Genomic DNA, 26,757 nt, shown 5'->3' with positions numbered 1-26,757 from the left:
AACTGTATTTTATGGGAATTTTACTGGTGGCAGGTTGAAACGTGTGTTTAAAAACATACACAAATGCAACAGATACCATCTTCAGCTTTGAGTCTACATGTCTGTATTTGTCTTAAGTTCAAAAGAAGATTCTCTGCTTATCCAGGAGACAGTTTATAATTTAATAAAATTACAAAGAAAATACGGTCTGACCATGCATATGTCACTCACGCGACAACCTCCCATTCTCCACAAACGCACTTTGGAATCTTCATTTTCTCTGGCGTGCTAAGCAGTTTGTCTTTGAAACTTGTCATTCACGAGAATGTCGTTGTTTAAGAGATATCCTGAGGAGTCACTACTGAGTTCATGTTTTCTATCGGGAAAAAAAAAAGGGACATTGTTCAGGGACTTAAAACCCGGTTCGCGAGCTACCTATAAACACTCACAGGAGTGCTTCCTTCCATTTCGTGGGCCTTCGAAAGAATGAGAGTGGAACTTCTCTGTGCCCGCAGGTCCTTGGCAACCCCGTGGCAGAGTGCATTTAACATGGTTCGACTAAAAATAATCCCATTCACATCATGTGACTCTACCATTGAGGTCACCGCGTCATCTAAAACGCTTTGGCCTTATTTTCTGTTTTCTTAAGAATACAGTCCTCGGTAGAGAACAATCAGTGGGAGAAGCACTTGATTTGCTCCAACTGTCAAGCAGGGATTAGGTTGTGTTCTCAGACTTTGGGAATTTGGCAGTGTTCCGATGAGACACCATCTGGCAGGGCGTTTGAGAGTTCTGCGGCACTGAGAGGTATCAGAGAGGAGCCTTTCTGAGTTCCTTCTGAAACCTGCCAGTTGCCACTGAGGGGACAGACCACTGTTCAGCCTTCTCCAGGAAGCCTAATGCATGTGTTCAGCCGTCATCCAAATTGCACCTTTCAGAACGCACGCTTGTGCCTTGGTCTGATCAGGGAAAAGTGCACAGGTTTCCTGCAGCTACATTGGACTGGGGTGTTTTATTGATCTTGTTTTTCCACAAAACCAGTCATTCTGAGAGGTTTGGAATATTCTAATATGAGGCTTCTCACATAGGTATGTCCCTGTCAGGCATGAACTGTTAGATTTAAATATTCTGTTTTACAAACAAAATGGTTTGAGACCTTTCAAATTCTTGTTGACTCTTTGATGCCGCAAAGAAGAAAAATCATTTTCTAGGAAAAGCAAGAAAAGTACTGATTTTTCAGTGCAAATTTTAATCTATCTCATGGCATCGGCTCTAGATGAAGAACTGTACTGTCTCTATCCATGATGACTCCGTGTTTGAGCCTGAGGAACAATTCAGGGTCTACCTTGGCCATCCCCTTGGAAACCACTGGAGCGGAGCCAGAATCGGGAAGAATAACGTGGCCACCGTCACCATATCCAATGATGAAGACGGTAACAGACACTACTGCCTTTAGTTACTCTCTGGTTGATAGAACATGAACTGATGTGTTACTAATAATGTAATTATAGGTGTTTTTTTTTTTTTAAATGAAAGTGCCATAAAATTGCCTACTGATAACAGTCTCAGAGTATTTATATAAACTGTTGGCAGCTAGTGATCACTCTCCTGCAGCTCCAATAAGGCGATAGCTCTTCTTACTCTCATGATGCCCCACCACCTGGCCCAGAGATAAGGAAGGAGTGTGCTTACAAGCTAGGACAGAGACGCTAAGGCAGGCAGAGAATAAAACCTATGTAAGTCACTACAGTTCAGAAGCCAGATTGGAAATACGATCAGAATCAGTTGAATCCAATGAACTGATTTAAATACTGCCACCTTCCCGGAAAAGTCTAATTTCTCAGTTTCCTTCTAATTGATTTGGCCTATTAACCCCCCAAATCTTAAATTCTTGAGTCAGGTGTCAGCAAGGAATGCCCCCGGTACTAGGGAAAACAAAACCAAATCTGTTTCAACTTGGGACAAAATTGTTTTATTCAGATAGATATTTTAATGAGGGAATGGGTAATATTACAAATAGTAATCGGTGTTTTTATGTTACCGTAGACCAAGAACCACGCTAAGCATATTATATTATTTCATTTAATCCTGACGGTAACCCCTGAGGGAGGCGTTAGAATCCCTGTATTAGAGCTGAAGAAATTGAGCCTCAGCAAATTTATATAATTTATGCTCTCAGTTACACAGCTGTCAGCAGCAAAACTGTTTGTAACCCTTATTTTATCAGATTTTAGGGTCTACCTGACAGTTAGTGACACTCTCAGTTTCTGGCATAAAATCAGGACTACTGTGGACATAGGGTGAAATAAGAAAAGCCAGCCTTGAAGCTGGATTCGTCCTTTATCCGGGGACTCGGGCTCAGATCCTGAAGTGAACCTCTCCCGGTCGCCTGGAAACCTGATGGAGGCTCAGAGAGGTTGTGAGTGACTCTCCCCAGGGCCAAGGAGCTTTCATCAAAAACTACCAAGTCTCCAAGGAAGCTTCTCTTCTATGATTAGGACGAATTGATTTTCTGAGAGGGAAAGAGGAAAATGAACAGAGACTCTAGAAATATCTGCAAAATATTATAGTATATTAGAAGTGGTATGAAATTTGTAATTACTCTCAATTTTCACATTTTTTTGTCCCTATCCACAACTACCACCTCACCCTTCCCCGTGAAAATATAGTGAAAAAGAAGGCACAATTTGAAATTTTTGTAAAAAGTAACGTATTCATCACTTCATAGCAATGAGACTAGTACCTCAAACCAGAGTGGGCTAGGAAGGCTTGTGCTCTTCATGAAAACCACTCATTTTTAACGAAAGAACCCATGCGTAGTTAGAAAATTTTAAGGAAAGGGAGGCATGAGGGCTCTGGGAAGAAGGAACTCAGATCAGAGATGAGAGACGGACGTGGGAAGTTCAGGGAGTATATAAGTGAGATAAATTCTACAGCTTAGAAATTCATATCTCATAAATGAAAAAGAGTTGATTCATGCAATCGGTCGATCGGTATTTATCAAGGGCTTGCTCTGTCTCAGTCCCCTGACAAGTGTGTGAATCTAAAAACATTCTGTGAGCTGTACTGCCCAGATGGAAACGTGGACATCATGCATTTCAAAGTGCTTAAAAATATTTCCCCCACTATTGTTTTTAGTAAGAAACCTGTGAGGAGCAACTCCCGCAGAATCATAAATAAGTTCCTTCTCCAAAGCTTTACTGAGGAGTAAAATGGATTGATTTTTATGACCGCAAGCCATTTTTCCGTTGTGTTGCTTACTAGTGTGGAAAGCTCCCTCCTGCCTTTGTGAGGTGTTTTCAGGGGACTGGAACCCTTCGTGCTTCTCCAACTTGCTCTGGTCTTTCTAACCTGTTTCCTTAGCCCCTACCATTGAGTTCGAAGAAGCCGCATACCAGATCCGCGAACCCTCGGGGCCAGACTCCACTGCCCTCCTGAACATCAAGGTGATCCGCCGAGGAGATCAGAACAGGACGTCCAAGATCCGCTGCAGCACGCGGGACGGGTCTGCCCAGTCCGGGGTGGATTATTACCCAAAGAGCAGAATCTTGAAGTTCAGTCCTGGTAATGGAACGCCAGCCCCAGGCTGCGGGTTTTACTTGACAGAAGGGCAAATATCTTGTATTCGAAGAAAGGAACGAGCAGTAGAGGCAAACTGTGGTGCCGACTAAGCATGAAGTACTCATTAGGCACACGTTTGCTTCTACAGGAAGCTTTAAAATCTTTAGTTGCTAACAGTGGCATTGAGAAAGAACCAGAGTAGGTCCCTTGCTTCAGAACATGCTTCTGATTTGGGCTCATTTAAAAGGATGTTTTGGCTGTTGTGAACCTATGACTTGGTTGAGTCATAGATGCATTTGATTTTAAAGAACAAACATCACCACCATCATTCCGTAAAACCCGGGCACGAGGCAGTGTGCCGGGTCCTTCAGGGATGACTCAGATGCAGAAGGCACAATCTCTGTGCTCCTCTGGTTGAACATGGGCTAGGAGACGGGATACCCTGTTACGAGATTTCCAGAAAAGGTTTATTCTAGAGGGAACTACGGACATGAGTCAGGGACGAGAGAGAGGAAGATGAGATGCAGGTCACAGGGAGCTGTTTAACTTTCTTATATGGTGGTTTGATGGGAGCAATGAGACAGAGAAGGACTGGAATTCTATGCTAGATTTTCTCACAGAACTTTCTGGAGGAATGTGAGATGAACAGACCGGTGTAGGTCCTGGCGCCGTTTCTGACAGAGCCAGAAGTGGGCAGCGGTGGTAGAAGGCCTCTCAGAGACGTCTTGGCAAGTGGGGGGAGGAAGTGACCTCCTCAGAAATGAGGGGGCGACGTTTTAAAGGGCTTCTGGCTCCAACCCGTGTGCATCTGCTGGGCGTTTGCCGGAAAGGTAGAAGCCCTTCCTCCGCCTCCACACCAGGGCCGTTCCTCCATGTGTCTTGTCTTTTTCTTTTTCTGCGTAAGGATCTAGAGAAAAGAGAGGTCTTGGAAACAGCCCAGCCCAGGTGTTCGTAGGAGAGGAAGAAGGAAACTTAAGCCCTGCCAGGGATACTTGCTCCCCCAGAGAATCGTTTTGGCAGGAAGAGCAGGCAGTTCCTACGGCTCTAACCCAGCTCCTTCCTGGCTGCCAAACCCGTCCGCTCCTGTCTTGGCGGGGACGGCCTTGTAGGATGCCTTCGAGGACAGCCCTGAGGGGTGTCTGTGTGTGCAAGCGCTCACAGCCACGCAGGGGCTCATGCCTACGTGTAGAGGGAAAGAAAAATTAAGCAAAAAACCTCATGAGCAGGGTGGAGTGTATTTTGGATCATAGATTTTTATTACGACCGGCTCGTGTCAGGCAGGGCCCATTAATCCTCATACGGTGTTGGATAGGAAGTCTGCAAAACTGAGCCTCTAGTGGAGTTTGGTCTCTAAAATAGATTTCTCCCTGGAGACGGGACTCAAGTGATTAGCAGCCACCGTGTTTATCGAAAACCTCTGAAAGGAAAGGGCATATTATAATATGAAATTTCAGCGGTGCCAGCCTGCGTCGTCTGAGGCAGGTCAGCTAACACGAACCTCTGCTCTTTCTGCTCTGTCCTTGGTGAAGGTGTGGACCATATCTTTTTTAAAGTCGAGATCCTAGCCAATGACGACCGGGAATGGCACGAATCTTTCTCCCTCGTCCTCGGCCCAGATGACCCAGTGGAAGCAGTTCTTGGCGATGTGACCACGGCCACGGTGACGATTCTAGACCAGGAGGCGGCGGGCAGTCTCATATTGCCAGCACCGCCCATCGTGAGTTGCTTGACCCAAAGGGGTCCCTGCTTTTATGTCCTAGTGACTAGTAGATGGTGACTTGAGAGGAGCAGGCCTTCTGGGGCCAGCTTCATTCTTCTAACACAGTGGTCCTCCACCGGGGGCCAGCTCGTCCTTCCCTTCCTAGATCCCCCCCCCCCCGGGCCACCACCTCCAGGGGACATTTGCCAATGTCTAGTGACATCTCTGGTTGTCACGACTGTCACACTAGGTACTATTAGCATCTAGTGGGTAGAAGGCAGGGCCCTGCTAGACATCCTACAATGCACAGGACAGCCCCACAACAAAGAATTATTTGGCACCAATGTCTGTAGTGCTGAGGATGAGAAACCCCGTTTGAACATTAGAGTAAGACCAAACCATGTTGACGCTTTAGTCTGATAAACACGGGAAGCATAATGCGATTGCTCTCATTTCTTACGTGGGACCTAGAAGAAGGAGGGAATAAAGTGATGCTACCCCATGGCTCTTCCCCCCCGTACATGCCAATGCATAGAGCTAAGTATTTGCAGAAGCGCAGTACCCAGTCCCCCAGTTTGGGGATGTGATGTGTAGAACGAATGCCCTGACTTTACAATCAGGAGGAAAATGCCTGGAGGTTGCCAAGCGAAATTTAAGCCGTCATAATGGAGCAGTCAGAATAAGTCTAGCTTTCCCTGGCTAGTCTCATACAGAAGAAGGATCATCCCAAAGGGGTCTCTTATTCAACCGTGGAGGAAACGCTCTCCCTTTATTTGCTTTCGTTTTGCCAAATACACTACTGCACACCATTAATAATTTAATGCAACTTTATTTATTTTGTTTTTTCTTAATGCAACTTTAAACTAGTAACTGTGATTCATCATACAGCTTTGGTTACAGTGGTTCATAAACATAAAAGTATTTTTCACATGAGTGATTGAGCTCTGATTTAGGAATAAGATTAACAAGATATTAAAGCTTTTAGCTCAGGCAGACAGAGGATCTTCTTCAGCACTAAAGGTCTGTAGTATCTTCTAGGGATGCCTGGCCAAACGCTATGAAAACTTCCACTGTTATGTTTTCTCTTTTTCTCCCTCCCTCTCTCTCTCTCTCTCTTTTTCTTTTTGTTGTATTTTAAAGAATCCCTAGCAGTTAAGGGACCTCGTGGCTCTCTGGAGAGGGGACCCTTAGTTCTCGGAGCCTCCCAACGCCCAGCCCAGTCTGAAGCTTTGTTGCTCCTTTTCAGGTTGTCACGCTTTCTGACTATGACCATGTAGAAGAAGTGAGCAAGGAGGGAGTCAAGAAATCCCCGTCCCCCGGCTACCCGCTGGTTTGCGTGACCCCCTGCGACCCCCATTTCCCGAAGTACGCCGTCATGAGGGAGCGTTGCAGCGAGGCGGGTATCAACCAAACACTGGTGCAGTTCAGCTGGGAGGTGGCCACCCCCACGGACGGCAACGGCGCCCGGTCACCCTTTGAAACCATCACTGACAGCACGCCCTTCACCAGTGTCAACCACATGGTAGGTCTGTGGCTCTGGGCCCGGTGCTCTTCTTGTCGCTCCAACTCTGTCACGCTCCTGAAGGCTCCTGTGTGGCGTTTGGAATAAAATAAACAAGTCATCAGGTACACACAGTATATTCACAGGTATTTTTATTCTTGTACGTAAGGTACTATGGTGTCGTAGAAAGAGATCCAAGTTAGTTATCAGACAATCTGTTTACTAATCTCGATTCTGCCTACTTTGAACTACGTGATGTTAAGAGGTCACTTCACCTCCTTGGGTCTGTGTTTCCTGATCTGCAAAAGAATATTTCCACTTAGTCACTTGACAAAGTCTTTGACTAATCAGATATAAAAGTGTCTATAAATGGTAAAGTAAGTCAAAAATTCCACGTAGGTACAATTACTGATTCCTCTTTTCCACATGTTTTCCGTCATTCAGTAAATAGTAGGTTATAAACCCCTGGGTAGAAGACCAAGGCTTCTACCATGTTTGTGGAGCCTAACATGCCCGGCACATGGAGGGCACACAGTAGGGATGGCGCAGTAATTAAACAAATGATAGGTTGTTTCTCAAGTGATCGGTGTTATACAGAATTGTAGGAGGGCGTGAGACGTTCACCACGCAGTTGCTGTCCTCAAAGAGTCGAGACACCAGACCAACACCTCTGCCGCCATCACAGAGCAATGAACAGTGAGGGTTTTCCCAGCCTTAAGAAAGAGCGCCCTGGTTAAGCCGCTGCCTTCGGCTCAGGTCATGATCCCAAGGTCCTGGGATCGAGCCCCGCATCAGGCTCTCTGCTCAGCAGGGAGCCTGCTTCCTCCTCTCTCTGCCTGCTTCTCTGCCTGCTTGTGATCTCTGTCAGATAAATAAATAAAATCTTTAAAAAAAAAAAAAAAAGAAAGAAAGAAAGAGCGCCCTGTGGGGACTGCTCGTCACAGCAGTGAGGACATTCTCCTCAGAGAGACAGCTAAAAGCAGTGGAGGCCCACAGCCTGGTAGCCCTCGATCGTTTTGATCAAAAGTAGTGCACTTAATAGTTTGGCACATGAGAGATTTCTTTCAGACGGTATTTCCCTAGATTTCTTCCTCTTCAACTCTGAGTTTGTTCCCACTTTGAGGAGTGCTTCCGTAGATGGGATCATGGCACAGGGAGGCTCAGATGGGTGGAGGCTCTGGTGAAGCAACGTCACTCATTTCCATTGTTTTTTGCACAGCGGATTCAGAAAAGACAAGAAGTCATTTCTTTTGCAAAGTAACCTAGTTCAGAGTAGCTGATAAAATTTAAAAACTTAGATGATAAGACTTTACAGCTTATGGTTTTCTAAGTATCTAATTCTCTTTTGAAAAAACCAGGAAGGCAGCTTGGTCTGATTTGGCCAAATATACATTTTTTTTTTAAGATTTTATTTATTTATTTGTCAGAGATAGAGGGAGAGAGAGCAAGTGAGCACAGGCAGACAGAGAGGCAGGCAGAGGCAGAGGCAGAGGGAGAAGCAGGCTCCCTGCCAAGCAAGGAGTCCGATGTGGGACTCGATCCCAGGACACTGGGATCATGACCTGAGCCGAAGGCAGCTGCTTAACCTACTGAGCCACCCAGGCGTCCCAGCAAATATACATTTTTAACTTAACCAAGTTGATGTTTCAGTTTTTCTTCTTGCGATGACTTGGTGACTAATACTTTCATCCCAGTTTCCTTTGCTCTATCTTTGTTTCTTCAATTATTTATTTAATAGCATTGTATTGTGTGCATCTGTCTAAGAGGCCTCAAATCCCTTCTGAACGAAGTTCATGTGTAAATAAATAAATAAAGCGTTGGCAGCTAATTAAAACAATTTTAATGGAAAAAATCCTCTTTAATTTTTAATGGACTTCAGTGAAAACTGTTTTCATGGGTAGAATTTATAAGTTTGTATGGTTGCTTTGTGGGAGGTCTATGGCACACAGAACCACCAATTACCTTTCCTTCTTATGTGCTTCCCTGCGTGTATGTGCACATTATCTAGAGAGTTGTGGTGACCATGTAGTCTGCAGAGCCCGAGCTAAGCATTCTTATGGCTTCTCTAAGGCTGAGAACATGAAAGAATCTGTCGAAGGACCTTCACAGGCCAGTAGGTGTCAGAGGCCACGTTCTCGACTTCAACTCTTCCTGTTATTACAACCTTTGCAGCGTGTGTGGTCATTAGGCGGGGGTGGGGGAGGGGCGAGCCCTGGGAAAGAAAGGAAAATAAGAACCCCGGGAAGGAAGCCTCTCTTTTCGGTGTCCTGACACTGTATCCTCAGCAAAAGTGACCTGGAGGCCAACCAGTCTTAATGGAAGGGCTGGAGACTAGCCGCGTGGTCCTTACGCTGACGCTAACCGACACAGAGAACGATGCTGTCCCCGGGGCCGGTCATCTCTGGGCTCTTGCTCCTCTCTGTCTACTTGCTCCTGGTCTGCCACACGGCCTTGGGCTATACATACTCGCTCCTTTGTCCCTAGTGCCTGGCTCCTGGGAGAAAGTCAGCAGTTTTGTGGTGAAGGAATGAGCAGATAGAGAGATGAGTGGATAGACGGATGGACAGACAGATGACGGATGGTCTGCCCAGATAACCCTGTGCCAGAGACTGGCCGTGTCATATCGTCCAGACGATGCAGCGGCAGGAGCTCTTTGAGGAGCAGACACACGTCTCAAGTCTTTGATCTTTCCCGGTAGGTCCTGGACAGCATTTACTTCAGCCGGCGGTTCCACGTGCGCTGTGTGGCCAAGGCTGTAGACAAGGTGGGCCACGTGGGCACCTCCTTGAGGAGCAACATTGTTACCATTGGAACCGACAGTGCTGTGTGCCACACCCCTGTGGTGGCCGGGACAGCCAGGGGCTTCCAGGCACAGTCCTTCATCGCCACCTTGAAGTACCTGGACGTCAAGCACAAGGAGCATCCGAACAGGTCGGGCCGGGGCGCCGTCCACAGCGAGGGGCTCTCCTGTGTGTGTTTGCCGGAGGAGGCAGAGCAGCGAGTGATGCTGCTGCGAAATTCAGAATCACGGTCATAAATGCCCCAGAAAACATTTAAGTTCTTCAGAAACCCCTAAAATCCGTCCCCTTGCCTGTCTCCGTAGCCTCCTGTCCCTCGCCAGCCGGTCTGCCCACAGAGAATCACACTGACTCCAGCCCCAGGGCTCCTGACTGCGATCCCCGACCCCTTCCACTCACCAGAGTGAAATCCTGTGGTCCTGCTCTACTAGCGCCTGACAGCCCTTCTAGAAACTTCCTCATCATCTTTCCCAGTTTGATTTGGAAGCTCCTCCTCCCAGCTCCCCTGGCACCACGTTCGCCTCTTTCAGAGCGTTACCATCATTCCCTGCCTCTCTGGCCCGCAGTAGATGCTGACGGCAGAGACCCCGATTATCGTTATTCCTGGATCCCCTCTGGCCAGGACGGTGCTTTTTGGCCCCTAAGGAACACTTGTTAAATATCTAGTGAACGGAATAATAACGCCGTATAAATTGAAAGTCACTGGACAGATGTGCTTTTATTTTTTTCCTATGCTCCCATGATTTTGATGGAAGAGAGATACTTTCATGTTTGCCTAGCTAAAAGGGATTCGTGTGTATTATACATATTCATTGAACCTTGTGGTACTTGTACCTGTGCCTTTATGAACAACTGAGTTCAGAGAAGAGGGTTCATTTGCATGGAGAAAAAAACAGATTTAAGTATGGAGCCAGGAATATGCAAATTCTTTCTTTTTTCCTCGTAGAATAAGATTTACTTTTGTTAGAAAGCAGTAGCAGAAGTGCCCAAGGCACGACTGACCCCTTCTTAGCAAAAGAGACATCCCGTTCCTATTCCAAGATTCTGATTCCTCTTAAAGATGTCTCTTGGGCTTTTGTTCCAAGAGTCAAGCTATAAAAACTCAAAGGCGCCCTCAATCAACATGCTGAAAATTTAAACTTGTACAATGAAAATAACACAGCCCCTAAGTACAGTTCTGTCGTGTCTCAGTCTTAGTCCATATTTACTAAGCTCGTATTTTATTTAGAATTTTACACTACGTGCTCTGGAGACACGAAAGAAGTGAACGCAATGATCCTTGTCCTCGTTGTGGGGAGGCAAGATAAACAGAGTCTGGAAGTGACAGACGTCCCCGTGCACAGGCAGCTAAGCTCTACGAGCCCCTGTGGATGGGGGCCACTGGGGGCCGCTCGCGTCGCTGGGAACTTGAAGGGGGGAGGGGGGAGAAGGCTCTTTAAGTTGGGAGGAGGCAGTAGGAGCAGAGGGATCTGACTCTTTCTAAGATATTGTCCTGGGTAGGAATAGTTGACCTTAGAGTTTAAAGAGCTCAGTGATGTCATTTGGCACAAATACTTAAAAAAATATAGGTGTCAGCCCTCCCCGGTCTCCCCCAGACACCCCCTGTGACAGAGAAGGAGACGCTACCTCTATCAGTCACCCCACTGTAGCTCACGAGGAAACAAAGCTTCCATTGAAAGCAAAAGAAAGCTTTAAAGTAATTTGTGGATGTGACGTTATCTTTCCTGGTACAGAAGAGAAAAAAATTGTGATTCCTGATTGCTATCAGGTCTGAGCCAGAGGATTTCTTGGCGGGAGGGGTGGGGAGCGACCCCACGTGGGCATCGTCCTCCTTGGGAAGCTTCAGGACGGAAAATGGTAGATTCCTTGGTGCAGGCAGAGTAAGTCGTGAGGAAGACACGTAGCACGTTAGCGGTTCCCAGCGTGCACCTCAACACTATCTCTGCCCATTTTTGCCCCAGAATCCACATCTCCGTGCAGATCCCACACCAGGACGGAATGCTGCCGCTCATCTCCACCATGCCGCTGCACAACCTGCACTTCCTCTTGTCCGAGTCCATCTACCGACACCAGCACGTTTGCTCCAACCTCGTCAGCACCCGCGACCTGAGAGGCATCTCAGGTGAGGGACGGCCCCCGCGTGGCTCTCGCCTTCCAGCCCAGCCCCGTGGCCTGGGGACACAGCAAAGAGAACTCGGCTTCCTGTCCCGCGTCCTCAGGACCTGCGGCAAGAGTGGCGTCCCTCCGAGCAGGTGGCCAGGCGCAGGCCGCTCAGGCAGTGGCGCGATGAGAGAAAACAAGGGTGTAGCCATCAAACTCTTTGCACAGCAGAGATTGGTTGAGGGTGAATCACCTGCAAGTCACTGAGCCACACCTGAACGTCTAACCGGGCCGTATCTGCAGCCGCCGTAAGGGACAGGCTCTGGCTACCGGCTGAAAGTTTGTTCCTCTTCCTACTTAAACACAATTAAACTCAACACATGTTAACTGAGATCCCAGTCCTTAGCGGGGCAGAGGACCACGTGCTGGTGTTAAACATTCTAAGAAATGCGTCAACTGCTTCAGAATACTATGGTTGCCCTTAGTGCTGTAAAGAACCGTAATCCGGATACTCTAAAATCGCATCTGTATGTAGCTCGCTGCTGCATTAAGGTCTTCCTTAATTTAGAACAGTTCAGTTGCTTGGCAGCATTTCTCTCGATGATTTTTGCCCATAATTTTTCCCGCAGCACGGGAGTTTCAGTCAAGCACCATTAGCGAGCTATTTACTCATTAACACAAAATTAAGATTTTTTTTCCCCCAAGTGTTCAGAAACCATAGGAGGGGAAGAGGAAGTCGGATGTTTGTTGTCTTTACATAAAAGCTGTTTTTTAAAAAAAAAATCAGTCTTAAAAAATAACAATTCATCAACGAATTATCCGTATAGTAAGTCTGTGTCTTCAAGAATTGATTGCAAAGTTTCAGTGTGTTTTCTTTTCCGAGACCCGTGGGGCCATGAGCGCTGGCTCCATGGAGAGTGTCAGTTGCTCACCTTTCTTCCTGGGGTTCCTGCAGCCGCTTAGAGGACCTGTGACCTCGGTCACTCTATGTAACCCAGGCAACAGGTCATCATCTAGCTCCTCACCTTCTCACCCAGTGTGTTTGGGGAGCCTGGATTGCTCTCTCACAGAGTCTCTGAGGAAGGACGGGTTATTTCAGCCTCACAAGGACACGTCCCTTCTCTCCACTCAGCTCCCGGGCAGCCCGTGAGGGGCCTGTCCACAGACTGAGTCACTTTTCCTCGCTCCTCCCCCCGCACAGAGGCCGGGTTCCTGGACGACAGGGTCTATGACAGCACGGCCCTGGGGCCTGGATACGACCGCCCCTTCCAGTTCGACCCCAGCGTCCGGGAGCCCAAGACCATCCAGCTCTACAAACACCTGAACCTCAAGAGCTGCGTCTGGACCTTTGATGCCTATTACGACATGACCGAGTTAATTGATGTCTGCGGGGGGTCCGTCACTGCCGACTTCCAGGTGGGTGTTCCGGGGGCTTCTGGGAAGGCGGCGCGCACCTGCATGCTGGATGGAAACCTCTTTTGTTCCTGAAAGCGCTTCTGTTAGGATGCTGCTTCCAGCGGCCTCCAAGAACTGGGAGAGCCAAGGGAGTCTTCTTTAATTGAAGTCCCTGAGCAGCTTGGTGGCTAGAAGGAGCCCCCCTAAGTCTGCTAAATCAATTCATTGGAAGAAGAATGTGGAAAATGTTAAAATTAATGTGGAAAAAATGTACTGTCTGGCACAGCCACTTATATAAGAATCTAATATTTACTTCTCCAGATATGTATTTTTTTTTCCCTCTAGGTATACTGTAGAAAGCCAAAAGGATTTACTTTTGATGGTAAAGTTATTACAGAGTAGATGTATTCTCTTCCGTGCGTGGGGAAATAAGTTGAAAGGAGGTGCGCCCTTTCAGAAGACAAGTAGAGCCGCTCTCTTTTTAAGCATTATGGAGACAATTGTCTAAAACACATTGATTTCATGCCTACTTCAAACTTGTGCCGAACTGACAACCTTGCAAAAATGGACACTTTTTAAAATTTATTTGAGGAAGAGGTCGAATACAAGCGAGGGGCAGGGTCAGAGGGAGAGGGAGAAGCAGGCTCCCCACTGAGCAGGGATCCCAACGTGGGGCTCGATCCCAGGACCTGGAGATCATGACCTGAGCCCAAGGCAGACACTTCACCGACTGAGTCACCCAGGTGCCCCGACACTTCTCAACAGTTACTAAACACGAGTGACAGAATTTTAGTAAGAAGCCATCATCCTAGGAGGGCAGTTCTACCAAAGGGTTGAGGCTAACAGATCCTCATAGGAAAATTAAATCTGAAGCAGATTGTACCCACTCGTGAGCGGCTATCTCAGTGAGCTAAAAGTGACGTCTGTCCTTCATTTCAAATCAGATTTAAACAGGAAAGAGGGACTTCTGGAGGCTCTTAGAGTAATTATTTTGGGACCCTGTCTTTGATTAAAATTTGTTTGTTTCTTTGTAATGCCTCCCCTGTTGGTTCACTCTCATTTCATGTGCACTACTGCCCTCTACCGAACGGAAAATGAAGGCGTTCTTAGGTTGGCTTTCTGTCTCTGCAGTTGCATGACCTAAGTTCAACTCCCCAAAATGCAAAACTAAGTGATTGGTTCCTCCTCTGGCTTCTCAAAATTTAGTATTCTGTGTTCTCCATGGTTTTTACCCTAATTACATTTTGGGGTATTTTTGTTCAGAATATGCCTAAAAATCTCAAAGACTAAGATTTGTCATTATAAACACCTCACTTCTTAAACCAACATAGAATAGATACACAGAAGGACTTCATTGCAGTCTGTTTCTTCAAAAATGGTTGAAACAGCTGGTATATGGTAGAAAATGTAGAATTTACAACCAAGCCCTAGATTATGTCTTTCCCTCTCATAACTGCTCTGAATCTCTTCTGAAATTGTAGCCAATCATCTCAGCATGGGAAGGTACTTAGCACAGTGTAGGTATGTGGTAAGCATTTGTCAAGGTTTGGTGTTTTGTTTTGTTTTTAAGGATTAGCAAGTAATATCATGAGGGATAAAGAATAGAAAGCAAAAACAGAGGAGGGAAAATTAGTTTTTCCAATCAACTAAATAATTATTAAGGTTGTAATATCAATAGTCTTGAGATTGGACCGTGTGTTTTTAACAAAGCCTGTGTACTAAAGGGACAGAATGTGGCGTGAGGTCCAGAGAAAATCTGAAAATTTTCCAAAGAAAACAGAATAAAACATTTCAAAAGATATTTTTTAATGAATATGGAATTAGCAGAGTCTTTTGAAATGTTTGGAATCAAACCTTGAATCCCTGACACCACTGTATATGAAAAAAAATTGTAGAAAAAGAAAATGTTGATGTCCCAAATATTGATGAAACATTTGGGTCTTTTCCTAAACTACCCAAGGAAACACTTTACATTGTGTTTGAAAACAAAAGAAAAATGTAAGTTCCACAGTAGAGTATATTATAGCATTTTACCAATGACAAAAATAACATTTTTTCAAGCTAAGCTTTTTTATTATCAAAGAAATATGTTTACAGAGGGAAATACAAAATGAATAAATCAAGTCCCGCATTCATACACATGTATACACAGTTACCTTCCCCATGAAAACTTCTGCTTGTATTTTGTTCTCTTTCTATCCAATTTTTGTTCAATGCATAGTAAAATAAAAATTTTTTGAGCCATTAATTAATAGCAGTAACAGGAATCCCCTTAGAAGAACTAATCTCTTGGAAGTGTGGTGTGCTGCCTTTTCAAATCTCTTTCAGTGAGGCGTAGTATGAGACGGGGAATTACACAAGCATATGCAGCTCTGAACTGTGTGTGGCTAAGTTTCCTAGATACAATATCCAAGTCCCATGACCTGAGTTCCTGTTGTGAGAGATGTGACTACTCACTAAAACACCCCCGCCAGCCACACGCTCATCCCAAGGGTCCAGACTTGGGCGTCTTTCCAGTTAGGGTTGATTCAGACTCTCCTACAGGTCACTGGAGGGACTATGTGGTCAGTGAGGGACTATGTCTTAATCCTTTGGGAATAACTGTTACTTTTAAAGTCTCAGTCAAGTCTTCCAGGAATTGAACAGTGGAAGCAAATATCCTTCTCAGTCTTCAGAATTGTTTTTGTTGAGGTGTCACCTCCTCAGAGAAGCCTTCCCAGATCAGCCTATAAAAGAAGCCTCCTGGGCACTTCTCATCTTTCTTTATTGTGTAAATGTACGCATTGCCTTACTAGACTGTGGGTTCCATAAGGGCTTCTCACTGCTGAGGAGGAAGGTCAGTCTGGTACCTGGGCATCTCGCATGTTGTGGGCCCTTGGTCAATAGTTCTTGATTGACGGGCGCCTGTGTGACTAGTCAGGGTCCCAGGATCGAGTCCCGCATTGGGCGGGCTCCTTTCTCTGTGGGGAGTCTGCTTCTTCCTCTGCCTGCTGTTTCCCCTACTTGTTCTCTCTCTCTCTGACGAATAAATAAATAAAATCTTTTTTAAAATTTAAAAAGAAATTATTGAGTGAGTCAGTGGCTAAATGAGGAAGTGATAGTTGAACTGAGACATCATAACCAAATGTGTCTCCATCCCAGGGAAGAAATAACCCTCTGTGTGCGCACCGTTTGCTTGGCAGGTGAGAGACTCCGCTCAGTCCTTCCTGACGGTCCACGTGCCGCTCTATGTGTCCTACATCTATGTGACAGCCCCCAGGGGCTGGGCCTCCTTGGAGCACCACACCGAAATGGAGTTTTCCTTCTTCTACGACACCGTTCTGTGGAGGACAGGTACGCCCATTGAGAGCTCAGCTCTCCCAACCTTAAGGTCAAGCAAGATGAGGCGAGGCGGCAAGTAGTGACTTCTGACGGGGGCTTCATTCCTCATCCCGCTGTCCTGCAGACAGTCAGAGCAGGGCGGCCCCTCGGGCCGAATGAACAAAGCGAACCAGGTTGATCTTGATATATTTCTCCACTCCCATGCACCTGATTCGAAGACGCTTTTGCTCCTTAGATGCCACAAATCACACCATTTTTAACTAGGAGCGAATGATATGATTATACTCCAGAGGGACACCTCTGAACCCCTAACAGGCAGTGTATGAATCGATCTGTCACTTGCTGTCCTCTGCTCTGGGTCCCTAGCTACCTGGATTGAGTTTTTAATCCCTGGAAGCCTTCCAGTGTCAGCATATACGGACGTGCTTCTTTTCAGGAACCAGAGACCCATCTGCTGGTGTCCGCCCCTCAGCTGGGAGCTCCCCCTCCTCCCGTGCCCCGGCTGTCCCACTGCTACCGCACGATGGCCCGGACAGGTGTCCCCTTCCTTCTGCTGCTCTCGCTGTCCCTCCTGGCCTCCCTGGAGGGGGTTTCCTTGGTCTGAGCGGCTAGACAGCTCCAGGAGTGCCCCGTAGCTTGGGTTTCATCCCTAGTAATGGGAAGTACAGGCTTTTTTTTCTGTTGAGTGATTTGAACTTGAATCATTTGTTTTATATTTCTCTTAGGAAACTAACCTGGAAGTTTTCACACTCTGGGTCAGATCATTTCTTGCGCTTTGGGGTTCTTTTTGAATGTTGTTTCCCCTCCTTTGTTTACCCTTTAGTTTGGGGTCCTGCCGAGCCCACTGAGCACGGTGATTGTAATTGCCCCCGGAAGCCGCGGTTTGCTCGTGTGGTGCCGTATGTGGCTGGGCTTCTACGAGTTAATCTTGAATTGCCCATTGGTTTGAATACTAACTGTAGCCACCAGGACATTTCTTATGGTTCTGTTGGGTCATGAAAGGTGTCCTCGTGAGGAAAAGTAGAGAGAGTCTGAAGCAGATGCACTGTCTCACGTCCTGGTGTAAAGTTGACAGGAAGAAGTTTAAGGACCAACTTTTTTGAGCAGTGGGCTAGAGCCTGACTCTGGGCTGTGGCATTTTCAGGTATGAAGAAACTATGTCGAGAAGAACGGAATTGTCACCAAAAACAAAAACAAAGACCCAAGTAGAATGAACTGTTAGACAGTTTTAATTGGCCAATGTGCCTAAATACATTCTGTGTTCATATGAATATGCAAATCTTTCTTAACTTACATTCAAATGACTTAGAGGTGTCCCGGGACGTCCCACATGTCGGTTCCGATCTCGGAGACGTTCTCTGTTCTCTAACCTGGATGTTTGGTGTGTGGTGCCTGCCCAGGAATCCAGACGGACAGCGTGCTCTCTGCCAGGCTTCAGATAATAAGAATCTACATTCGAGAGGACGGCCGCCTCGTCATTGAATTCAAGACCCACGCCAAATTCAGAGGTAAGATCAGGGCAGTTTTTCCCCAATTTTTTTTATTAAGAACCATGACGGGGCACCTGGGTGGCTCAGTCGGTTGAGTGTTTGCCTCTGGCTCGCTGGGATCGAGGCCCGCCCTGGGCTCCCTGTTGCACAGTCTGCTTCCGCCTCTGCCTCTACCCCCCCTGCCTGCTCATGCACTCGCGCGCTCTCTCTCTCTCGCATAAATAAAATCTTTTAAAAAGAGAAACATTACAAACATAGACAAAAGGCAAAAGAGTAGAGCAATGAAAAACAAAGTCAGCAATTGTTACCATTTTACTTTATACATATGTCTCCATACTCACACGCATGCACATTTCTTTGTATCACATTAGAAAAGAAGTTGCAGCCTTCATGTCAGGTGACCCTAAATCCTGCAGGCGACATCTGTTCAGAACGAGGGCATTCTCTTACACGTCACAGTGGTGTCACTGCATCCAAGATTTTGAAGATTGATCCATCATACCTAGTTCCTATTCATATTCCCTCTCTTGCCTTACAAATGTCTTTTCCATTTGTTTTTATATTTATATTAGTTTTATATCTGTTTATATAAAAGGAACGTGGGTCCAATCCATATTTACATATTACATTCTGACTGTTATATTTTCTTCGTCTCTCAGTCTGGAAGTCTGTCTACTGTTCATCCATGACACTCTCTGACTGCATTTAAAGAGTAGAAGTATGGGGGTGCCTGTGTGGCTCAGTGGATTAAGCCGCTGCCTTCGGCTCAGGTCATGATCTCGGGGTCCTGGGATCGAGTCCCGCATTGGGCTCTCTGCTCAGCAGGGAGCCTGCTTCCCTCTCTCTCTCTCTCTGCCTGCTTCTCCATCTGCTTGCGATCTCTCTCTGTCAAATCAATAAATAAAATCTTTAAAAAAAAAAAAAAAAGAGTAGAAGTATCCTGCTGAGTAACCTTTACCTTTTCAATGATGTTTACAATCGTCTCCCTCTACTGAGGACTTGACTGGCTTTAAACGTAATTTTATTTAAGATTTTATTTATTTGACAGACAGAGATCACAAGCAGGCAGAGCAGCAGGCAGAGAGAGAGGAGGAAGCAGGCTCCCCGCCGAGCAGAGAGCCCGATGCAGGGCTCCCCAGGACCCTGAGATCATGACATGAGCTGAAGGCAGAGGCTTTAACCCACTGAGCCACCCAGGCACCCGGAAATGTAATTTTTTTTTTATCTGAAACTGATATTTCTGTTATAAACAAGACCTTTCTGCCTGTAAGAATCATGTTTTTGGGAATTCAAAACTAAGTGTCCTTGACACTCATTGCCACACAAGGACCCTGTTATTGTGAGTCCACCCACACCACTTCCACAAGGAACACGGGTGTTGTTGACAAATCGTGTGACCATCGCGTCCACCGTGCGTCGGCTGATAGGCCAGGGTGCGCCGTGCCGTCCAGCCAGGGTGGAGAGATCCCAAGCTGTGAGGGGAAGGCACAGCCTTACTTGTTTGGTGGAAGGATATGAGTTCGGTGCAGGCTTTAGCAGAGGGGTCGTCTCGCGTACGACCAGACTCACGGTGAAATGTGTTGCTTCCCCCTGAAACAGGGCAGTTTGTGATGGAGCACCACAGCCTGCCGGACGCAAGGTCGTTCATACTGACTCCAGACCACCTGGGGGGGATCGAGTTTGACCTGCAGCTGCTGTGGAGCGCGCAGACTTTCGACTCCCCGTATCAGCTCTGGAGAGCCACGAGCTCCTACAACAGGTGGGTGCGGGCCGGGGCTTGGGGAGACCTGAAACGCTCTCAGTCTCTTTCAGAGGCTTGGGACACGTGGCTGTGTCATCATCATCGTCTTCTTCTTCTTCTTCTTTTGGCAGAAGTTGGCTTTCCATTTTAAGGGGAGGGGTAGAAACGACCCTTTGACAAGTAGAGAAAGAAACAGTCGGATCAGCTCGTGCTGTGCAGATGAGGAGGTGGTTACCCTTAGGACACGGATATGACTGGGAAGGCTGCATATCACTTCTGTTTACATCCCGTAGGCTAGAGTTTAGTCCCGGGACACATCTGCCTGGAAAACACGTCTAATTAATACCTTGGTGGGGCACCTGGGTGGCTCTGCTGGTTACACATCCTTGGTTTCAGCCCCAGCCATGATCTCAGGGTCATGAGGTCGAGCCCTGGGTCAGGCTCCACACTCGGCACAGAGTCCGCTTAAGATTCTCTCCTGCCTCTGCCCTGCCCCCAGCCCCCCTGTTCATGCTCTCTCTCTCTTCCTTTCTCTCTCTCTAAAATAAATAAATAAAACCATTTTTAAAAAAACCTTAGTATAATAAGAAAATTTCCATCCAATCACTACAACCAGTTCAAAATCCAGGATCTCTGGTTATCAGGTCCAGATGGCACCCCTTTGGTGCAATCCTCTGTAAAATAAATAATAAGCTTTAATTCTCTCCTACACCCAAAATAGAGGTAGAATAGGAAGTGGTTCAATACGTAAACTATGTCATTCGTAAAGGGGAAGGATAGGAGAAACACTACTAAAGCCACACCGTAAAAAGGATAATGAGGCAGCCGTCACTAACATTGTCTCTCATTTTCTATGTCATGGCAGTAAGACTGTAGCATGGAGCTCCTGTTCGAGCTTTCTAGTTACGACGTAGCCGGTTGTCCTAAGAATCAGTTTCAAAAAGATTTCTTTGTGAATTTTAGGTTTTATATCAGATATTTTTTTAATAATGATTCCTTTGAAATCAATATGTAATAAACTTCAAAGGCTACGCTTCCTAGAGGCCCATGGGATCATACATGTACTTTGTCCTGAGTTACAGACACAGAAACGGTCCTCTCTACGTCCTCTGCTGACTCCCCACGGCCTCCCGGATAAAGTCCAAATTCTTTATTCAAAGCCCGTGCCCTCCCCCGCAGCCTCCTCTCAAACCCAACCTTCTGAACCGCATTAAATATCTCACGGACCCGGACCCCACCTGCCCGTCAGCGCGGCCTTGCCTGTGTGGTTCCCTCTGCTCTCCCTGCTCTTCTCACAGACCTCGAACTCCTCGCAGCCCCAGCTCGAAGACTCAGTGCTGACCCCTCTGGGATGCCCTCCCTGACTCTCCATGCGCGGCTGGAAGCCCCTCCTCCCCTTCCCACTTTGTTCCAGCTCACACTGGAATGCAGCTCATGTGACGTCTCCACGCAGGGTCCCATTTTCCATCAGCTCGTGAGCTCCCCGAGGGTAAAGCCATGCCTGATTGATTGAATCCCCAGAGACGCAGGTTTTAGTGCGTGGTTTAGGTCCTGAATAAGCATCTTAAGAGTTTAAGTTTAAGGAAAGGAGATAAAACTATATAGAGAAACGGTAAAGTGTAGAACAGCATCCAGCTAGCTGTGCTGTGTGCGATGCGAGAGGTGCCGAACGCGGAGACCATCGCTGTTCAGGGAGGGCTGGGAGCTGCACAAGGCTTCATGGAGGAGGTGGGCGGCCCGTGCTCCGTGATGCGGTGAGGAAGGTCTCGTTCTCAGGAAGGAGAGGAGGAGACCTACAGAATTCAAAACCTACCTCTAGGGCCTGGTTTGGCATATTTACAGGGATACTGAGGAAATGGACCTACATCGTATTTAGGGATGAGAAAAGTATGACTGTGGGGTTGGGAAGCCATGTACTTTGTCCTGCATTCATTTGTTCAACAAACGTTATTGAGCATTTTATTTACTGTGCCTTAGGGTAGGTTCTGGGCAGAAGGATGCATCCGTGGACAAAATAAAGATGCACACAGTGTTTACAGTGAAGTACAAAGACACAAAACGTGGCCAGAGTAAAAAGCATAGCAGAACATGTCAGAAAGTGGGAGTGCCATGGAAACATGAAGGATTTATTTTTAAGAGTTTATTTACTTATTTGACAGAGAGAGAGAGAGAGAGCACAAGCAGGGGGAGAAGCAGAGGGAGAGGGAGACGCAGGCTCTCCGCTGAGCAGGGAGCCCGATGCACGGCTCGATGCCAGGACCCGGGATCATGACCTGAGCCACCCGGTGCCCGGAAAAATACAGGATTTAGAGCAGACGCTGAGGGGAATCAGGAGTGATTTCAATTAGGATGCGCACAGTAGGCCTCGTCGAGAGGGTGCGTCTGGGCGAACCCTTGGAGGAGGCGGGGAGCTCGCTGGCCGGGCTCCGGAGGCCGCAGCATGACCCGCCCCCTGGGGAGGAGCAGGGCGGCCGGGGGGACCGGAGGGGTGAGCAGGGAGGAGAAGGGCAGGCGGTAAGGTCAAGGTGGGGGCGGGGCACCACGCAGGGCCCTGCAGACCCGAGCTTGGACTTGGCCGTTACCGTAGAGCGCAGTCGGCTTGAGCGGAGGGGCGACATGATCCCGGCCGGGTGCAAGCAAGGGTTGCGGGCGGACAGTTCTAAGTGTTTCTATGAAGTACGGGTCACTATTCCCCTTATGCGTGTCAGTCTTCATGTAATTCAGGTAGGAAGTGTAAGGTCTCATCTCCCCTGTTCCAAGGCTTGGAGGAAGGGAGGGGCCGTGGAGGAAACGGCAGAGACATACGGACGGCCCGGCAGGAAGGGACTTAGAAACTCAGCCCTGAAAGTTTGCGTGTTTTGCTGAAAGTCACAGAACTGTGGAAAAGGCAAAGGCAAGCCAGGTTTAGAGCATCTCGCAGTTTCCAGGTTCTGCCGTTCCACTGAAATGAACCCAGGATGTGTCATACACGTTGTACTTGTTTATTTATCTAACCAAATCTTTGCTGTAATTTTATGAATAAATTGATAAATACAAAAGAAATGGACAAACAACAAATTCGGCAAATGTGAGAACTCTAAGGGATTGTCCACAAGAGTTAAAATTACAATCCATAACCCTACCCTCTTCATCCCGGGGACAGCAGCCTCCCAGGACTCTGGAAGAATCTTCCCGAAGCCTCTGGCTGTCTGGCTGTCTTCCAGGCAGGCTCTCAGGGCGGCGGCTGCGGCTCCACAACAGCTGTGAGGGTACAAAGGCTCCCTGCTCTTGGTGACATAACCTACAGAATCCTGTGATCCAACACAAATAGGGAAATGCCCAGCGCTTAGTCTCCTATGAGAAGAGACGTCGTTCTACAACACCGTGACGGGCTGGGTCTGTAGAGTTCGGAAGAGGAGCCCAGAAACCAAATGCTAAGGAAATGGGGGTGCGGGCATTCTCTGGAGTGAGGTGCCCTTTAACCCCGAGACATTGGCCATCACTTCTGTCAGGGCAGCCATTGACCTGTCCACGCCTTAATAAATAAAATCTTGGGGTGCTGGGTGGCTCAGGGGGTTAAAGCCTCTGCCTTCAGCTCAGGTCATGATCCCAGGGTCCTGGGACCAAGCCCTGCATCGGGCTCTCTGCTCAGCGGGGAGCCTGCTTCCTCCTCTCTCTCTGCCTGCCTCTCTGCGTCCTTGCGATCTCTGTCTGTCAAATAAATAAATAAATAAATAAAATCTTTCACAGTCAAGAATGTGTTGAACGGGGCGCCCATCTCCAAGAAACGGTACACAGAAACCGTCAGACAAGCTTCGTGGAGATCTAAAGGAAGTGACCCGTTCTGTTTTATCTTCTCTTGAACCTTTTTACAATTTTAGAAACAAGATGCCTCCCTCAGATTTTCTCGTGGAAAGGGCTGCAGTGGGGTAAAGTAGCTCTATTTAACACGTCTGGACAATACCCTGACGGTTGCAGGGACCAGCGAGGACTGTCTGAAGATTGCGTTCGGGACTCGGAAAGCCTCTCGATGCGGAGCGCAGAGACCCCCGGACCCGGGCTAAGCGAAGGCGGTGTGTGTGGTGAGTAGAAGCTAGAAGACGGCCTCACCGCAGTGTGCTTGCGTCTTTCCAGGAAGGACTACTCGGGCGAGTACACCATCTACCTGATCCCGTGCACCGTGCAGCCCACACAGCCGTGGGTTGACCCCGGGGACAAGCCTTTGGCCTGCACCGCACATGCCCCGGAAAGGTAGGGAAGCCCGCGAAGCCTCACGGCCTGTCAGTTCACCCCCTCGCTCCTGTGTGCGTGCGTGTGTGTGTGCGTGCGTGTGTGTGTGTGTGTGTGTGAGCGTGTGTGACGGCGGCATCGGTTGCCGCGATGGCTTCGTGGTCATTCGCACACAGACCGGGTGGCAAAACACAGCCACCGGACGCCAGCATTCCCAGCTCAGGTCAAGCAAGGCAGCACTCTCCCTTCTTCTGTCGGCTTTCTCACTACAAACGAGTATCGTTTTCAGGGTCTGGGTAGTGCCGTGGTTTGCACATTTTTGTGCTTTTTTTTTTTTACCAGTGATTTCATGTTGACAGCGGTTCCCAAGCTAGTGCTGAGGTCTACCTGATGCCTAAGTATAAGAAGCCTCAGGCACAGGTTCTAAGTGCTGTTGCCACACGTTCTATGTTAACAAATTAACAACATATTAAATAAGGTGTTTTAAACTGAAACATGCAGAGAACGGGGCTAGGTATTGGTCAGTCGGTGAAAATGCCATGATGCGTGCTGCAGGAGCTCTGCCCCATGTCTGCCCCGGGACAGTGGCTAGGTACCGACTGACACACATTCACCGTGACTTTACAGAACATCCTTACTACGAAAACCGAGGATCAACTCTACATTAGCCGGTACCCACCTCAGACCCGAGACTGTCTGCATCCCGCCACACCTTCCCTCATTCACCCAATTTTGATTCAGCTCTTACTGTGTGCGGGCTCTGGTCTGGCCTGGAGACGACAGCGGAGCATTACAAGTAGCCTCTGCTCTCAGGCAGCGTCTAGTCTAGCACCGTCTTTCCCACAGCTGGGGCAAAGGAAGAGGAAACTTTTTTTTTATTTCTTTTCAGCGTAACAGAATTCATTGTTTCTGCACCACACCCAGTGCTCCATGCAATCCGTGCCCTCTCTAATACCCACCACCTGGTTCCCCCAACCTCCCACCCCCCGCCCCTTCAGACCCCTCAGGTTGTTTTTCAGAGTCCATAGTCTCTCATGGCTCACCTCCCCTTCCAATTTCCCCCAACTCCCTTCTCCTCTCCATCTCCCCCTGTCCTCCATGCTATTTATTATGCTCCACAAATAAGTGAAACCATATGATAATGGACTCTCTCTGCTTGACTTATTTCACTCAGCATCATCTCTTCCAGTCCCATCCATGTTGCTACAAAAGTTGGGTATTCGTCCTTTCTGATGGAGGCATCATACTCCACAGTGCATATGGACCACATCTTCCTTATCCATTCGTCCGTTGAAGGGCATCTTGGTTCTTTCCACAGTTTGGCGACCGTGGCCATTGCTGCTATGAACATTGGGGTACAGATGGCCCTTCTTTTCACGACATATGTATCTTTAGGGTAAATACCCAGGAGTGCAATTGCACGGTCATAGGGAAGCTCTATTTTTAATTTCTTGAGGAATCTTCACACTGTTTTCCAAAGAGGCTGCACCAACTTGCATTCCCACCAACAGTGTAAGAGGGTTCCCCTTTCTCCACATCCTCTTCAACACATGTTGTTTCCTGTCTTGCTAATTTTGGCCATTCTAACTGGTGTAAGGTAGTATCTCAATGTGGTTTTAATTTGAATCTCCCCGATGGCTAGTGATGATGAACATTTTTTCATGTGTCTGATAGCCATTTGTATGTCTTCATTGGAGAAGTGTCTGTTCATATCTTCTGCCCATTTTTGGATATGATTGTCTGTTTTGTGTGTGTTGAGTTTGAGGAGTTCTTTATAGATCCTGGATATCAACCTTTTGTCTGTACTGTCATTTGCAAATATCTTCTCCCATTCCGTGGGTTGCCTCTTTGTTTTGTTGACTGTTTCCTTTGCTGTGCAGAAGCTTTTGGTCTTGATGAAGTCCCAAAAGTTCATCTTCACTTTTGTTTCCTTTGCCTTTGGAAACATATCTTGAAAGAAGTTGCTGTGGCTGATATCGAAGAGGTTACTGCCTATGTTTTCCTCTAGGATTCTGATGGATTCCTGTTTCACGTTGAGGTCTTTTAAGGAGGAAACATTTTTAAGAGGATGTTAAGGACAGGATCTGACATTACCATAGAGAAAATTTGGAATGTGATGTTCAAATTAAGAAACTGAGAATGGGCCATCGGATTTGGCGATTGAGAAGTGGTTGGTAATCTTGACAAAGGGCAGGCTGGGGACTGCCTGGACTGAGTGGACTGGCTGATTAAAGCGTGATCAGATCATGAGAGACCAAGGAGAGACAGTAGAGACAACAGGGATAAACTATGCCTACGGTGTTTATTATAAGAAATGTCAGGGGAAAGGCACAGTGGTTAGAAATAGATACAAAGCCAAAGGAGGTCTTATTTGTGATTTAGAGTGGAAAATATTTCAGGGTGGCTGTATATTGGTGGGAGCAACCCTATTGGTCTGTTAGGTGAAATGAAATGTTGCAGCAGGACAAGGCGAAGTCTGCAGAGCCAAGCCTTTGAGCAGGGTGGGGATAGGTCCAAGACAAGAGGGGAGGGGCCCGCCTTCACTAGAAGCCCAGAGCCCTCATTCACTGGAAGAGGAGAGCAGGCCTATGTGGATCTAGGTGAGGGGAGAATTTGTAGATTGGAGGACAGGAATGGCAAAGTAGAATCTGCTTAAATCTGTTTTCTCCAAAAAATGAGAAGCTGAGCTTCAACTGGAAGTCAGGAATCCTGAGGTCTGGGAAGAGAGGAGGGAGTGAGGCAGTCATCTCAGAGTGGGGAAGTGGGCATGCTGGAGGGTTGCCAATAGCAGCGGAGCGGGCAGTGCTGAGAGCCTGATGAGTTGTTCTAAAATTGCCATCTCATTGACAATAAGACAAACTGTGCATATTCAAGGTAGATAGATACAATTCGATAACTTCCGACATACGTATTCACCCATGAAGCCACCACAACTAGCACAGTGGCGAACACATCCATTTCCT

The 26,757-nt window shown here is 47.4% G+C and overlaps 1 protein-coding gene across 4 annotated transcripts in view; it reads left to right on the top strand.

Annotated features, from left to right (window-relative positions):
* Positions 1-26,757, top strand: part of FRAS1 (Fraser extracellular matrix complex subunit 1) — a 409,111-nt gene that overhangs the window by 367,842 nt on the left and 14,512 nt on the right. For 3 of the 4 annotated variants that reach the window (XM_059156621.1, XM_059156705.1, XM_059156534.1), the window contains 11 exons: positions 1,256-1,412; positions 3,343-3,543; positions 5,070-5,257; positions 6,486-6,761; positions 9,439-9,671; positions 11,500-11,660; positions 12,840-13,054; positions 16,216-16,366; positions 17,755-17,862; positions 19,444-19,603; positions 23,699-23,815. In XM_059156621.1, coding sequence (XP_059012604.1) covers positions 1,256-1,412; positions 3,343-3,543; positions 5,070-5,257; positions 6,486-6,761; positions 9,439-9,671; positions 11,500-11,660; positions 12,840-13,054; positions 16,216-16,366; positions 17,755-17,862; positions 19,444-19,603; positions 23,699-23,815 — 1,967 coding nt within the window. Of the gene's footprint in view, positions 1-1,255; positions 1,413-3,342; positions 3,544-5,069; positions 5,258-6,485; positions 6,762-9,438; positions 9,672-9,843; positions 10,361-11,499; positions 11,661-12,839; positions 13,055-16,215; positions 16,367-17,754; positions 17,863-19,443; positions 19,604-23,698; positions 23,816-26,757 lie in introns of those variants that run through there. The other variant, XM_059156780.1, reaches the window with a different exon arrangement.

The sequence above is a fragment of the Mustela lutreola genome, chromosome 1 (genome assembly GCF_030435805.1).
Source record: "Mustela lutreola isolate mMusLut2 chromosome 1, mMusLut2.pri, whole genome shotgun sequence".
NCBI lineage: Eukaryota > Metazoa > Chordata > Mammalia > Carnivora > Mustelidae > Mustela > Mustela lutreola.
Note: the sequence above shows the minus strand (reverse complement) of the source record. Positions and strands in the feature narration are given on the sequence as shown.